Source organism: Ramularia collo-cygni (genome assembly GCF_900074925.1).
Source record: "Ramularia collo-cygni strain URUG2 genome assembly, contig: RCC_scaffold14, whole genome shotgun sequence".
In the NCBI taxonomy this organism is placed as follows: domain Eukaryota; kingdom Fungi; phylum Ascomycota; class Dothideomycetes; order Mycosphaerellales; family Mycosphaerellaceae; genus Ramularia; species Ramularia collo-cygni.
The window spans coordinates 559,018-574,194 of NW_019716268.1; the positions used below are offsets into that span (position 1 = coordinate 559,018).

General features: G+C 52.5%; 5 protein-coding genes; 2 read left to right on the forward strand and 3 right to left on the reverse strand.

Annotated features, from left to right (window-relative positions):
* Positions 1-143: 143 nt before the first annotated feature.
* Positions 144-3,358, forward strand: RCC_08526 (uncharacterized protein; the record flags this gene model as incomplete). XM_023773776.1 has 4 exons in its annotated part: positions 144-322; positions 372-473; positions 525-810; positions 860-3,358. The coding sequence occupies 4 exons, from the start codon at positions 144-146 to the stop codon at positions 3,356-3,358; spliced, it is 3,066 nt and encodes a 1,021-aa protein (XP_023629544.1).
* A 765-nt stretch (positions 3,359-4,123) lies between these two features.
* Positions 4,124-4,975, reverse strand: RCC_08527 (uncharacterized protein; the record flags this gene model as incomplete). XM_023773777.1 has 3 exons in its annotated part: positions 4,124-4,569; positions 4,620-4,676; positions 4,885-4,975. 3 exons carry the CDS (start codon positions 4,973-4,975, stop codon positions 4,124-4,126), a joined length of 594 nt encoding a protein of 197 aa, XP_023629545.1.
* A 3,384-nt stretch (positions 4,976-8,359) lies between these two features.
* On the reverse strand, positions 8,360-10,588 carry RCC_08528 (probable 78 kDa glucose-regulated protein precursor; the record flags this gene model as incomplete). XM_023773778.1 has 4 exons in its annotated part: positions 8,360-9,100; positions 9,155-9,980; positions 10,037-10,346; positions 10,411-10,588. 4 exons carry the CDS (start codon positions 10,586-10,588, stop codon positions 8,360-8,362), a joined length of 2,055 nt encoding a protein of 684 aa, XP_023629546.1.
* Positions 10,589-11,916: 1,328 nt separating this feature from the next.
* RCC_08529 (uncharacterized protein) lies at positions 11,917-12,561 on the forward strand (the record flags this gene model as incomplete). Its single annotated transcript, XM_023773779.1, has 1 exon — positions 11,917-12,561. One exon carries the CDS (start codon positions 11,917-11,919, stop codon positions 12,559-12,561), a length of 645 nt encoding a protein of 214 aa, XP_023629547.1.
* Positions 12,562-13,846: 1,285 nt separating this feature from the next.
* RCC_08530 (uncharacterized protein) lies at positions 13,847-14,287 on the reverse strand (the record flags this gene model as incomplete). Its single annotated transcript, XM_023773780.1, has 1 exon — positions 13,847-14,287. The coding sequence occupies one exon, from the start codon at positions 14,285-14,287 to the stop codon at positions 13,847-13,849; it is 441 nt and encodes a 146-aa protein (XP_023629548.1).
* Between the last annotated feature and the right edge of the window lie 890 nt (positions 14,288-15,177).

Below are 15,177 nucleotides of genomic sequence, written 5' to 3' on the forward strand. Positions count from 1 at the left end.
ACTTGATATAAGTAGGTCAGTTTCCGCAGACGTTTGATTGTTCACAGCGTTCAACTCCAAACACATCAACACACATCACATCAGTCATCTTGTTAGAGAAGAGGTGCTCGCTCAACCTCTTACTAGCGACAGGTTTCCAGATTATGCGTTCACTTCAGGCATTGGCCTTGGGCCTTGCTCTGACCCAGTCATCCTCCGCCCGTGTAACCAATGGAGCAACTTTAGAAGACCGTCAAGTCTCCACTCCCAACTCTGGCAGTGTTGCCAACTGGCTAGGACGTCTCTTCCACAGAGAAGCGCAAATCACATGCTTTGAGGATGAGTACGTCTGATCTCTGACTACCACACCTGACGATGCTAATGTCGAAAAGATACTACGAATTCGTTTCACAGCCCACCTTTGGCGAACAGTTTTGTCAAGAGTTTATGAGCTATCCTGCCTTTACGACTACGGTGGTAACCTCTCCTGTGACGTGAGTATCGTCTCCGAAGCGCTGCAATTAGTATACTGAGAGTTTCCAAAGTACTACGACAGAAGTCTACTCCACCATTACTGTCACCAAGCAAGAAGTTCAATACACCACCGTCGTGACCACTGCAGCGACCGTCACCATTACGCCAACTCCCGTAGCCAAACGGGATGCGTCTCTTGACGTGAACGAGCTCTTTCAGGGATTTCGCAGGCAGAAGGGAGCGCTCAACGACACTGTTATCGATACCCCACAAATGTCGGCCTCCTTTTCGAGTGCATGCGATTGCCAGACTTATGCTGGCCCGACAGTCACTGCGACTCAAACAGACTCAGCCAAGGTCGGTTCAATCCGATCAAAATATCATGTCCACTGCTAATAAGATCCAGGTTGCTACCGTTAGAGCTTTTGAAAAAATCACCACTACAGTCGTGTCTGTTCAAACAAACGGAGTAATCACCGCGACTGCAACCGTGACTGCTTCAGCGACACCAACACCGACTGCTCCAGCATTCAGCTGTCCAGAGGACAACAACTCCACCGTTAGCCAACTGATCGGTAACGAACGATTCGACTACCTCGTCCTGTGTGACACTGATCTTGGCGATCTCGACTTCTATGGTGTTCTGTCATATAATAGCTTTTCTGAGTGTGCTGCTGCCTGTTCCGTTGCTGATGCTCGCTTCGACTCGCCAGTGTGCCAGGGTTTCTCGTACTACTCTACCAATGCCGCTTACAACTGTTTCCTCAAGGGAACAGCCAACCAGACCGTGCCCGCTCCTGGCGTCGACAGTGCTATTCTCCAAAGAATCGCCGTAGGACTGACGGAAGACGTGCCTGCTGGAACGAATACCGAATCTGCTCCTTTCATGGGTGAAACCCAGACTCTTGATCCCAGCCAGCTGAGCTCGTCCATGTCGGTCATAATTGCCAACAGCTCCACTTCTATTCCAGTGATTACGCCGGGCCCAGCTCCCATCATGGTCAGCGGCCGTCCAGTCAATCCAGGCGAGACTGTCTACTCCACTACCATCATCGACGGAAGCACTTACTCCTCGGGCACAGTATTCTCCACGTACTACAGTGCCAATGGTAGCTGGTACTATACATACTACACTGCTTTTACTCAAGCTTGGGCTTCGGAAACCACCGTCTACGCATCGACCGAGACCGGTACCTCCATCAGCAATACTACAGACACGGAGACCACCACGCAGGCCGGCAACAATGGTGAATACTATACCATTACAGTCACGAACACGACATCATACTTCCCAGGCGGCTACAATGTTACCGAAGTTACTGCCAACGTTACTTCGGCTTCCAATGGCACCCAAATCGCCTCCAGCGCTGTCACAAGCTACTATTCCGTTGCAACTAGTAACTCGGGAGGCGGCAGCGGAGGTGGTGGAGGTGGTGGAGCTGGCGGCATTGCTTCAAGCGGGGCTGGCAATATCACGGCCACATCCGTCGTCTCCACATTCACCGTCTTTTCCAACGGCGGCCAGGCCGGTGGCGGGAATGGAGGCGGTGGATCAGGCGTCGTGCAAACCCCTGCGCCTTCTGTGTTTGTCACATCTGGTGGGACAGCGTTCAGTTCAGGCTTTGCGGCTTCAGGGATAATCACTGAGGGCTCTGGCACGCCCCTTTCAGTCCTTTCAACCATTGTGACTATTGGAGGGACGGCTTTCAGTTCAGGCTTCGCTGCTTCTGGTGGAGGTGGAGGAGCAGGAAGTGCCTCGTCGACAGTTGCATCGGGAGCGACAACCTCTCCTAATCCGCTCACGGCGATATCATCCACCATCGTCGTTGGCGGGACCGCGTTCAGCTCAGGCTTCGCAGCTTCTGGTGTAGTCTCTGATGCCGACAGTGCAAGCTCTACGACACCCTCTACTGGTGTCGTTACACCGCCTGGTACTCTTCCCGTCCCGATCTCCTCTACACGGAACTCCACTGGTACCAGCGGTGCGAGCTCTACCGCTGCTTCGGGTAGCATTCCATTCACAAACTCCAATGGCATTCGATCGGGCACGCTGTCTACTTCGTCGCCAACGTCGTCTCCGTCGGCATCACCATCAAGCGGATCTCCCGCTGTGTCATCGTCAAGCAGTTCATTGTCCTCATCGTCACGAAGTGGCTCCTCATCTGTACCACGRTCAAGTGTACCGCTCAGCACGACCAGGTCAGCGAGCACCAGTCTTGCTGGTACCCCATCGACCCAATCCGCTCCCCGTCCCACCGGTCCAGTTCCGTACAACTACGTCCCTTTCACCAATTCCAATGGTCTTAGAACGAACATCCCATCTGGGTCAAGCGTTCCACCAGGTTTCGTCACGGCGAGTGAATTGATATCCTCTGGTTTCTTCTCCTCAGGCACAGGATTTGTCCTCACAGGCACCGCACCTACATCAGCTCTTGTCTCGACTGCCACTCGAGCAGGAGTGACGCAGTTGATCCCATATCCAACCATCGGAGCAGTATCTTCCGGCTTCGCCTTCTCCTCTGGCTTTGGGTTATCAGGTACCGCACCCACGTACATACCGTCCGGATTCGCGTCGACAGGTGTCATGCCATCCTCTTCAAGACCCTCAGGAACTCGTCCTCTTTCCTCCACAATCACAGCCTCTTCGGGCTTCCCATTCACCAACTCCGAGCTGCCACGAACAGGCACCCTCCGAACCTCGACAGGAACATCACCTGCAAGTGCATCTCCTCCCTATCCAACAACAGGAGGAGCAACCAGCTGTGTCCCAAGCTACCTCGGCACGACCACGATATTCAGTACCGTGACCGAATATGGTTGCTATTCCAATTGCCCCGCGCAAGCTTCAGCCCCATTGACATTTGGACCCCCAAGCGTGGAAACCAATCGTCCGGGAGGATACTGATTGATCGACAAAAGAARGGCGTTTGAGAAGGCGAGACTGGCGATGGTAGTAGGGCGTTTACGAATTTATGGTTACTATGATGTTTTTGCTCGGGCGTTTAGCAGGATATCGCGGACCGGCGGAACGAGAATAAGCGCTTGCTTGATATAAGACGACGATCTGGAGCGAAAATAAGCAAATCTACAACTTTTATAGAAATTGCCCAAGTCTAGTCACGAACATGACCTCGAGTAAATGTCCTTCTTCCACTCTTGATTGATCATATCCCATTGTACTCGACTTGGCCGTCAGCGATCAAAATCGCAGTCATGGTAGAAACTAGCCGTAAACCTGGACTGGAAATTTAGCGCCGAGAAGACGCTGCGGCGCTTCGCGCGGATTGGTTCAGATTAGACAGACAGGCAACTCGACATGCATTGCATGAAGCACGCGCTGGAGTGTGGACATCGAGATCAACCATGCATGCCGTTTCAATCATTTTCTCATCATCAATCATTAGTTATACACATCATGCTTTCCAACAAACCACCAACATGAGTGGATGTGGAGGCTAAAATTCCCCCCCCCACCCCCTCCCTAGCAAGGTTGTTGTCTCTCCTGAAACACAGTCGACTTTGAACGTCACTCCCTACATCACGACTGGTCATTCAGCCTTCGATTTTTCTTGTCCCTCTTTCCAACCGCAAGATCGATATGCATGCATGCAGCAGCGAGCGGGTCATGCAGAACCATCGCTCCCCTCCGAGGTTCCCCTTTGAAACAAATTCAATTACGACGAGAATTGCCCACAGCAGCGAACCGCCTATCCTTCTCCACCTGCAAAATGCGAATTTCCCGCTCGAGCTGCGCAACCTCCTCGAGCGCCTTCTCCATCGACGCCTTGAATTTCGAGCCGTCCTTGGCCCACCTCGCATGATCGGAGAGAGCTTTTGCCCGGCGTCGAAGCTTCTTCTCAATCTTCTCGCAGGAGGGACACTTTTCTGCAAGCATGATGGTCTGGAAGATCATCTTCATCCCGCATGTTTCACCCGTGCGATATTCCTTTTGGCAGTGTTGTCGGAAATTTCCCCATTTCCAATCGAGACATGCGTACTTGAAGTTGTCATAGTAACACATGTTCGGAGAGTTTGGCGTGCGGTTCTTTTTTTCTTTTTTGGGGCTTGGCAAGGAGGCTGGTAGAGTTCTCAAACTCCACCTGTGCTGCACTGCTGCTGCGGTCGAGGTTAGTGCGGGCAAAGGTTAGAGATCATGCATGTCTCACCTGGTGAGCTGCTGGTCTGGGTAGTGCAGAGAGTAGCTTGGTGGCAATGACCTTCTCCTGTCGACCATTGTCAGCGAATTAAATCGGTATCGATCGCGAGGCTGAGGTTCATGAGAAGCCATGGTTCAATGCGCATTGCTTTGGAGGCTACCCTCACAGGTACGGAATCATTGAACAGACATTGCACTCTGAAACGGGGCGATATGATGCAGTCATGCGAAAGGGGAAGGCCGGCGCGGACAAGTGTTCAATGGACGCCGCATACCTGTAGGACTGTGCAGTCGATGATAGGAGTGTACGGGAGGGGTTGCGGGCGAGGCACTCGTTGTGTCCATCCCGTTATTTATGTTCTCCATCTGATCGCCATGCTCTTGACATCCCGCGCTCGAAGCGATGCTGCACCATCGACAGCTACAGTTCACATGATTTCCTCGCCAAAAGCACCCTGTCCTCGCAAGTAGCTGCCGACACTGCGCCGGAGCTTGCGAATCGAGTCAGTGGAGCCCATGGACTTCCCCGAAGGGCAATCGCCACGCAGATGCGGGCAATGCTGCTATTGTCCTGCAGCACATACTTTCGATCTTCCGTTACATGGTTCGTGGCATACTCTTGTCCAGTTGATAGTCGTGTGAGCAGGCCGCTGAAAAGGGCTCGTGCGGGTTAGTGTGTCTTATTAATCCACTTGGGACTGCGACGGCGCTGTTCCATCAGAGCCTGGGCAATGTTCGAGCCATTCCCCACAACGATCAGAGCGGAGATTCGGTCAAGTGAATGAACCATGTCACGTGCTGAGGTGTTGCGATCAGCCAACTGCGCGAACACATGAACCCACTATCGTCACAGATATTAGCCAGTCTTGGCTTGATTCCACAGACAATGCTCGCTGGGATTCCCGGGAGCCTGAGGCAGAGATTTATGTGCTCTGTGGCGCCATATGCACGCTCAGTCATGCATGCAGCAGTGCCGGCAATTGTGACAGCGGAGCAAAGAAGTCCTCAGGAAGACTGACAGGCTCGACGGGTTGATGCATGTCGATCGAGCCGTGCTTCCCATCGCATTCGAGCCAGTAAGTTTGTCGAAAAGTTCTCAAGTGGATCTCACGAATCTTAGCTGCAGCACATGGCCGGCGCATTCTCGTCAAGTGATTTTGAACGACGACGACTTTCGATAGTCGGCGTGAGTTCCGATACCCAATGACTCCAGGTATCGTCTTTGAGCCACGGAGCGCTTGCCCTGGCCGTGATATCCCTGCTTATCGTTGTCGGGATGACAAAAGTAATTGGCATCACCCCACGGTGGCTGGACTTTGCAAAGGTATAGAAAGGTGACGTGGCTCCTGTCAAAGCGGGACTGTTCTCGGGCTGTCACAGAGCGAGCGACATCAACAAGTAGCTACAAGGATAAGGTCAGGTAATGAAAGTACCATTGGCTCCCGTTTGCTCTTTCATGATGACAGCAGCTCACCGACTTCCCCGTTCTATGCAATTGACCCGATGCTCGGTAGAGGAAATAGGAAGACTTTGCCCTTTTCGAGACAGACCCACGTGCGTAAGGGGAGCGGACGCGGGCAGGAAACCGGCAGGACATGGCGTGCACTCGCGTGATGCTGCTCCAGACAGGAAGGCCTCAGCCGTCATGCTGCAGCAGTGGCATCGAGCGTCCAGATGCCATGAGCAATGCCGATATTGCCGGAGGAGCATGTTGAGACGATGATCGTAGAAGCTGAAACCAATGAAGAATGTCAAACAGAGGGATTTTTCCATTGGACGACACGAAACAAAGAATCTGGGGCGGCTTCAGCCAGCGCAAAGGCTTTATGAGGTTTGCAGCTGGCGATCAGGTGAGAAGATCATGCTGTGAATTTCTTCTGGATCCAGTGGAGCCGTCAAGTGATTCGTGTTGAGCCCGCAGGACGTTGCAGTAAGGTGATGGTGGTCATCATGGCGAGAATTCGAAGACTGTGGGATCCGCCATTGGGACAAGGGCGCCTGCCAATTACAGGGGATGGTGCCCGGGTCGGCAGAAATGTACGACGGAAGTGCGTACTTCTCTGCCGGGTGCCAGCGCATCGCTGCTGCATTTCTTCGCATAGCTGCGCAAGTGCGGAAGCTAGCCAGGGCTATAAGCCATTTCTCTGATAAATCTGCTCGTGCTGCTCATAATTCCATTTAGCCTCGATCTATGGTTCCTGGACTCTGGAAGCGTGGGAATCTCGAACTGCGAAAAGCTGAAGGCGATTGATGGAAGAACCACCACAAATGGGCCACCTGGATTGGCCCTCAACAACTTCCATTGGCATCTTCGAAATCCGATGTTGATGCTTCAAGCGGTTGGATGTGGACACTTGTCGAGCATCTGTAGGGCGCCCCTAGTGCCAGCGAAATTCCCCGAGTGAAACGAGAAGCAGCTCCCGGAACTGCAGCTTCTGCATATGCTGCTGTGTTTCTCCCAAACGCGCCAAGATGGCTGTGGACTTTGCAAGCCGGGCGCTTGAGCGGAGAACAAAGGTTATTACCCACAAGCCAGAGCTCTAGGTTACATCGTCGAAATGGATCCGCAATGGTACTTGCTGATAGTCCAGTCAATGTGGTTGTTGCAAAGTTCCATGTCTTCTGGCGGGCTGCACATGCCTTCTGCCGCAATCTTCTCAGCCGTGGTGAGACTTCTGGATGCTTCCATGGTAACAAATTCTTCGGCAGGGGACAACCAGGGCCAGAGATCCGATTTCTAGGTTGTCTCCAACATATCCGTCRTGCGAGGAGTTTTGTTACGCGTTGGTGGATGACGACTCCACGAGGCCGAGGACTGGCTGAATGTGCAAAGATCGAGACTGTGCAGCGCCAACAGCAGAGAGTGGATATGGCCATGATGAGAGGATCGTGCTGGCAGTCAGAGAATTGCAGTCGACCATGACGGTCGCTGCCACGGACATCCCGCGTTGTCAACGCTCCTTGATGGACGGACTTCCGCCTCGAGAGGCCGGCTGATGTTCATGGCAAGCGCCCGGGACGCCGCACCGAGACGGGATGCTTCGACGTATCGGTTGAGTAGATATGGAATGTCACGGTGTTGCCATCGTGGTAAAGTTTCCACGCGGTTTCATCAAACCCAAAGCGGCCCAGAGCGGCGCGGCCGCCTCCCCGTTGACGGCAGGTTGGATTTTCTGTCTGGATGGCGGGCACGAGACACGAGCATGCATGAATCCGACGAGCATCTCCGGGACAGATCGCGGTGACGGCGGCGAATACTCCATATACAGTACAATGGATTCAACCTAGACAACCCAACGTGCAGCTCCCCAACATCAATCCTTTCAATCCTTTCACGCAATCTACCCTACGATCCTTGCAAGAATCTACGCCACTCCCATGAGCTTCTTTCAACCTCTCCGAGAGCGGTTGTCATCATTCCTCTCAGATAGCTGAAGTGCTCGAGTGGCGTCCTTCATCCATTTTGAACAGGCATGAACCCTGCGGCACTCCAACGCTGATAGGCCTGTTAGGCGCTGGTGGGATGTCGATTCTCAGTCAGAATAGGGAAATCAATTCACGTCAAGAACAATTGCAAGCAGGATCGCAGGACGATGTGGCAATGTGACATGGAAATACAAGACATCAAGCTCAGATTCATTCAATGCATATTCTATAGCACTTTCCCGAGTCATCCTGGAGACTCCTACTAGTCTACACGGAACGCCGCCCGTAATATGACAACAAAAGCTCATCCCAACGTCTGCTCATTTAAAGCTCGTCGTKACCGCTTGGCTCATCATCGTAGTCGGGCATGCCTCCAGCACCGCCCTCGTAAAGCTTGGAGGTGATTGGGTAGGCGACATCAGAAAGCTTTTGCTTCTGCTCATCAAAGTCCTCGGTGGTGGCAGTCGCAGCGTTCTCCTCGAGCCACTCAACAGTCTCCTTGATGGCGTCAATCAGGCTCTCCTTGTCGTCCTCGTCAATCTTGCCGCCGAGGCCCTCCTCGTCGTTGGCCTGGTTCTTCAGGCTGAATGCGTAGTTCTCAAGTCCGTTACGGGCTTCAATGCGAGCACGGGTAGCCTTGTCCTCATCAGCGTACTTCTCAGCTTCTTCGACCATGCGCTCAATTTCATCGGCGCTGAGACGACCCTTGTCGTTTGTAATGGTGATGGACTCGCTCTTGCCGGTGCCCTTGTCGCCGGCAGACACACGCAGGATACCGTTGGCATCAAGCTCGAAGGTGACTTCAATCTGCGGCTGGCCGCGAGGAGCTGCTGGAATTCCGTTGAGCTCGAATTTACCCAACTGGTTGTTGTCTTTKGTCATGGAACGTTCTCCTTCGAACACCTGGATCAAGACAGTGGGTTGGTTGTCGGCGGCGGTGGAGAAGATCTGGCTCTTCTTGGTAGGGATGGTAGTACCACGCTTGATGAGGTGGGTCATGACACCACCAGTGGTCTCGATACCCAGAGTCAGCGGGTTGACATCCATAAGGACAATGTCCTGAGCCTGTAGAGGGAATTAGTTATGTTCGTGACGTCTGACATGTCGTGTTTCACTGACCTGCTCCTCTCCAGAAAGAACACCACCCTGAACGGCGGCACCGTAAGCAACAGCCTCATCAGGGTTGATACCCTTGCTAGCCTTCTTGCCAAAGAACTCCTCCAACATAGCCTGGACCTTGGGGATACGGGTAGACCCACCAACAAGGACGATGTCATCAATGTCGGACTTCTTCAGCTTGGCGTCCTTGAGCACCTGCTCGACGGGCTTGAGAGTCTTCTTGAACAGGTCGTTGTTCAGCTCCTCAAACTTGGCGCGGGTAAGAGTCTCGGAGAAATCCTGTCCCTCGTGGAAAGCCTCGATTTCGATCTTGGTGCTCATCTGGCTGGACAGCGATCGCTTGGCCTTTTCGACCTCGCGCTTAAGCTTACCCATGGTCTTTGCGTTCTTGGTGATGTCGGTATCCGCCTTCTTGTTGTAGCTCTTGACGAAGTAGTCCACGACACGCTGGTCGAAATCCTCTCCACCAAGATGGGTATCACCGGCGGTGGACTGGACCTCGAAAACTCCCTGGTCGACGGTCAAGATGGAGACATCAAAGGTACCACCACCGAGATCGTAGACAATGATCTGTCGCTCCTTGTCGCCGACTTTGTCCAGACCGTAGGCGAGTGCGGCTGCGGTGRGCTCGTTGACAACGCGAAGGACGTTAAGGCCAGCGATTGCGCCGGCGTCCTTGGTGGCGGCACGCTGAGCGTCGTTGAAGTAGGCGGGGACGGTAACAACAGCGTTGGTGACCTTCTCTCCGAGGTAGTTCTCGGCGACTTCCTTCATCTTTCCAAGAATCATGGCGGAAACCTCCTCGGGTGTGAAGTTCTTGTCAGAGCTGTGCGAATGTTAGCTACAATTTGCAGTGTGTCGGATAATGGCAGTCAAACATACCCAGCAACCTCAACCTTGACTTGAGGCTGACCGTTCTTGTTGATGACCTYGAAGGGGAAGTGCTTCATGTCCTTTTGAACATCCTTGTCGTTGAACTTGCGTCCGATAAGACGCTTGATGTCGAAGACTGTGCGGTGTGGGTTTGAGGCAAACTGGTTCTTGGCCGCATCTCCAACAAGACGCTCCTCATCGTTCCATGCCACCCATGACGGTGTGATTCGGTTACCCTGGTCGTTTACGAGAATCTCAACGTTGCCGCCTTTCATGATACCGACGCAAGAATACGTGGTTCCGAGATCGATGCCGATGACTGCGAATTGTGCATTAGCCAACTGTCCTCGAGTTGGGGCTTGACCACGTGTTTGTTGGCTTACCTGGGCCTGAGACACCATCCTTGGAGGCATCGGTGGCTTCTTCTTGTGCGCGGGCGGTGGGGATCATGCCCATGAAGAGCATTGGTGCAAGGAGGACAGCACACACGTAGAGAGCCATCATCCAGCGCGACATGCTAGGCCGCGCGGGGCTGCTTCTGTTTCGCGAGTACCGTGCCATCTTTGTACCAGAGGCCGGTGTTGTGGGTGTGGGAATGGGGTGTTGTCGTGTGCCCTGCTGGGAGTCGAGCTGGATTGCTATCAACGACGGGAGTTGTGTAGGCAGTGGCCAATGCAGCTGTCGGAAGCTGTCAGTGGAGGAGCAGAAGAAGGAGATGTCGATGCAATGAAGCAGAAGTGCAAAGTGCAAAGCGCGAAGAGAAGTATGGCTTCGGCAAGAGACCACGTCGCTGGATGAAAGTTGTCCACAGCTGCTTTTCAGGACCCTGGTCTTTCTAAGGTTCCATGGACTTCCTCGGCAGTTTAGCCGCAATGCTAAAAACATCACCAATTCCCATCTTCCTGCCACATCTCCTTTCATACCCCACATATACGTGCAGACCACTCAACGTGTTCTTTCGACGACTGACTCACTTGCTCTATCTCGTAAACATTGCAGACTACTCTGCCCGCCGACGCGCAGAACCGGAGACGTGGCCAGCGCAAACTTCGTTTCTGCTACGGCATCCAGGCATTCCCTGGTGGGCTGTGACATTGGGCCGGTGTCTCGGATAGATGGAGCTGAACAGGCCAGCTGTCTCATGCTGTGTCCGCACGTCGTGCAGCAAAGCGTGCGAGAGAGCGTGCAATGCATGAAGATATGCTGAGTATCACMACTGGCGTTGCTCGTGACACTCTTCACAAGTGCTCTCGAGTATGTATGACAGGAGTCATCTGTCTGCGGCGATAAGTGTGATATCCAGCTTGATTTCTGGAATGCTTCGCGCGTGTGCATGTGAGTACTTGCTGCCGTCCAATTCATGACTATTCGTACATGTGCCATGAGTTCACCTCACTGTGCTATTGTGCTGACTGAATATAAGGTCTTGGAGCAGCAAAGTCAGCGATTATAACCCCATGGCATGTATACAAGGTTCACACAAAGCGAGCTTCATCCATCTAGACAAACTGCCTTCTGTAAGTTCTTGCTGTATAAGGTACACCGCACGGTATTATGCTGCCCAGTCGTGCAGTGCCGATGTCGAGACTGCTGAGCGCACCCCGCCAGTGCTCTGTGCGTGAATGCTTCACCCATCGGCTTCCTGATTGGGAAGTGCGCCAAGCCAACGCTCCTTCCCGATTAATGACAATAGGAGAAATCAACATATTTCTATCGACATCAATCAATAGGAAATAAAACTCGCTGCAACACAATAGCAACATTTCTTGCCCAAACGAGATCAAAACTTGGAATGCTGCGCTCGCCATTTTCTCTTCTTCATTCGCCAGCTTCCCTTCCATACCCCGTACATAACCATCACACAAGAACCCATTCTCCCACACACTACAATGCGCTACGACACGACGCAGTCTTCCCGGAGCACTGCAACCCTGGCTCGAATCGAGCGATCATTCACCGACGAAGAGAGAGCACTTGGCGTGCTTTGGATCTTCGCGGAGGCAGCTGCACGCAAGCAGCAGCGAGCTGCTTTACGAGTGTGGATGGATCTGTCCGCCGACGACTCTCCGCCCGCCGTCTCCGCCACAACGGCACCGCTGGCTGCGGCCGCCGCAGCAATTCCCGCTGGACCATCGGGATCAATTTCCCAAAATCCCATCATGGGACTCCAAATCTGCGACAGGTTTGGAAAAGTTTGCGAGATTCTCACAATTCTCGACGAATTCAAGGGATTCTCAGCCGAAAATCCTCACAATTCGATCAAAAACCTTCAAAACACCTGCCAAGACCTCAAGATCAAGCTCGAATTCGTCCTGGAGTACATCAGATCGATCCTCATGCCCAATGGAAGGATCAATGCTCTTCTTTTGACACYATACCGCCTCAAAACGGCTGGTATTCGGAGCCTGTTATGGAAGAAAACGATGTGGGAGATGGAAAGCCTGATGCAGAAAGACGACTTCTCGACGAATTACTTGGGTCAGGCATATGATGCCATGACTGCGATTGACAGTCTGATGCCCGCAGGCTTGTAAGCCAGAGAAGAGAGAGAGAGAGAGAGAAGGGAGATGTAGTTGATGAGGGAGAGGTGTGCCAAAGGAAACGACTCGTGGAGTTCGAGTTGTCTTATGAGTCGGAGGAAAGGAGTCGTCCTACAAGCAGCTACAAGGAGTCGTTCTGTTCAGCTCAAGTCCTCATACTCAGTCACTTTATGACTTAATAAAAGAATTATTGCTCGCGTTGTCCCATCGCGTTGTACAATGCCCTACCATGACATTTAAACACATTTCCGGCACTTCTTGTCTTCCTGAATTCGATGCCCCGTAGTAGCAGCTGCGACTTTCCAAACCAAGGTAATTCGCACGAGAAGGATTCGACATCGACGCATAATCCCATCTCAAACCCCGAACACGAATTTATTCACGTTTCAATACATAGCTCAGTTTGAGGCCGATATTCCAAAAGTGCAGGATACCAGGTACTCATCACTGAACAGGCAGTATTATGTCTTATACATCCAGTTTTGCGTTCGCAAAGAATTGAAAACAGACATTCAAACTTGCCCGTCGGTGATGTAATGAATCATGGAAGTCTCCTTCGCACCTTCAGTCTCCTGACAAACAGACGATGCATCTCGTCCGCGGATGAACTACACCGGGCCCTGTGAACTAGTCAGGTCATGAAAGACCAGACGAGCATCTTCCCGCTTTCAGCCACTGTTTCTAACGGTATTTTGCATCATTTGATCGACTAGCCGTGCTTCACTTCCATCGACGACAGCCACAACAATCACTTTCTCGAACGCAGATGTGGTGCTCGTGTGCGGGAACTTGTATACTCGATCGGGAGCAGTGGGTCCGTTGTATTACTCTGAAAGCCACATACTGACGATTGAACAGGCGAGGAGGCCCGTAAAGAGGCGTTGGGATACCAGTTGCTCCACTTGATCAACCCTCCCAGAAACTATGCCGACGATGCTATCAAAGAGGCAAAGCCTTGAGAAGTCGCAAAGAAGCCATCGAGATACTGGCATCGATTATAGTGCAGGAATTTGCCGAGCTGCTGATCCCTGAGACTGGGCCGACATCGAAAACAGTCAAGTCTATCAWGACGCAAACCGATATCGATAGATTGTCGTCTTTGTCGAGTGATGTGTGCATCCGTTTCGTTAACGATAAAGTGCGGCCTTTGGGCCAGGATGTAGTGCTGATACCCAGTCGTAGCAGTGAAAGGTGAGATTGAGAAGCCACACAATTGAAGGATGCGTCGAGTCTCAATGAATATCCGTCGCCGAGAGGCTAGTGATGGAAATCTGTCTTGTTATAGACGGGCCTTGGAGGTCACAGGCCGATCGGCCTTTCTCTCCGCGATGTTGTCGAGTGCATGACCTTCACGAGGCCGCCTCCAGTCCTCCATCTCCACGAGTGACGATTCTAGCAGCAGGCAGCCGCCCAGACGAAGTACTCTCAGCGCTTTCTTGAGCATGGCTGGTCTTTGCAGAAAAGCCATGCTCTCGTACGCGGCTTGAGTGAGAACGACCAAATCATAACTCTGGTTACTTGCCGCGATTGTCGTTGCTGGTTTTACAGGGAGTGCAATGCCAGCCTTCGAGGATGATGACTCGGTATTTTCACAGCGCTGTATTTCCAACGAACACTCATGGTGGTACAATTCGACCACCTTTGAATCCTTCTCAATAAGGAAATCGTGGGATTGAATCGAGGATCCTGAATGGTCTGTGAGCTTCTGGTGATGAGACATGCCTGGCGAGCAAAGTCTCAAGGCACTTCCCCGGCGGCAGAGAAGTAATCAGCATGGTCGATGTGGCACTCAAAGCCCCATGGTGAGTCTTCCGGCAGAGTTGCTTTTTGTGAGAGGATCCTGGATGGCGTCCTGCTCAGTAATCAATGAAGGATCGAGGGCGTTGCAGGCAGTAACAGGCATTGTCGACGGCCGCAGCATGTCGGGATAGTGCGAATGATGGAAAGTATAAGCCATAGCTCAAGTCTAGTGGTGGACGTCAAGAGGCTTCGCGTACAGTGCGCATTAGAAAGCCAAATTCCAATGGCGCTGTTCCCAGAAAAGGCAGTGCAAGATCCACAATCCCTCCAAACCAAGAAGACTCTAGTGATGCACCTCGTAGCGACTGCTCCTTCTGCACAGGGGCTTGCGACATTTACAGAGACCGGCCTGGACGGAGGGAAGCGAGCAAAATGGCCGCGAGGAGACTGTCCGAGTGGACAAATGCTGGCGACGCCAGAGGAAACATACCCGCGCTGTGTTGATGTGATGTAAGAGGCGGTTGAAAGTTGCTGGGACGCACAGTGTGGCACATCAATGGCAAGGTTTGTCCTTTGAACCAGGATGTTCGGATGATCTTCACAGCCGCGAGTTAGAGTGCTGGTGTGTGGTCACTCCTGTGTGCACTTGTAGGGGGGAGGCGGTATCTGAGGAGATGTACGTAATAACATCATCCGACGGTGGATCGAAGGCTTGATGAGCGATGCAGTACCTAGGCTCGATCCTCTCAAACGTCAGTAGCCGGGGGTTGATGTGCTACGAAACTGGGTGACACTGGTGCTGATACTTGATGATGTTGCAAAGTATTATTGTGATCCCCTGTACCTGCCTTCTGCAGACTTCAGCACGGG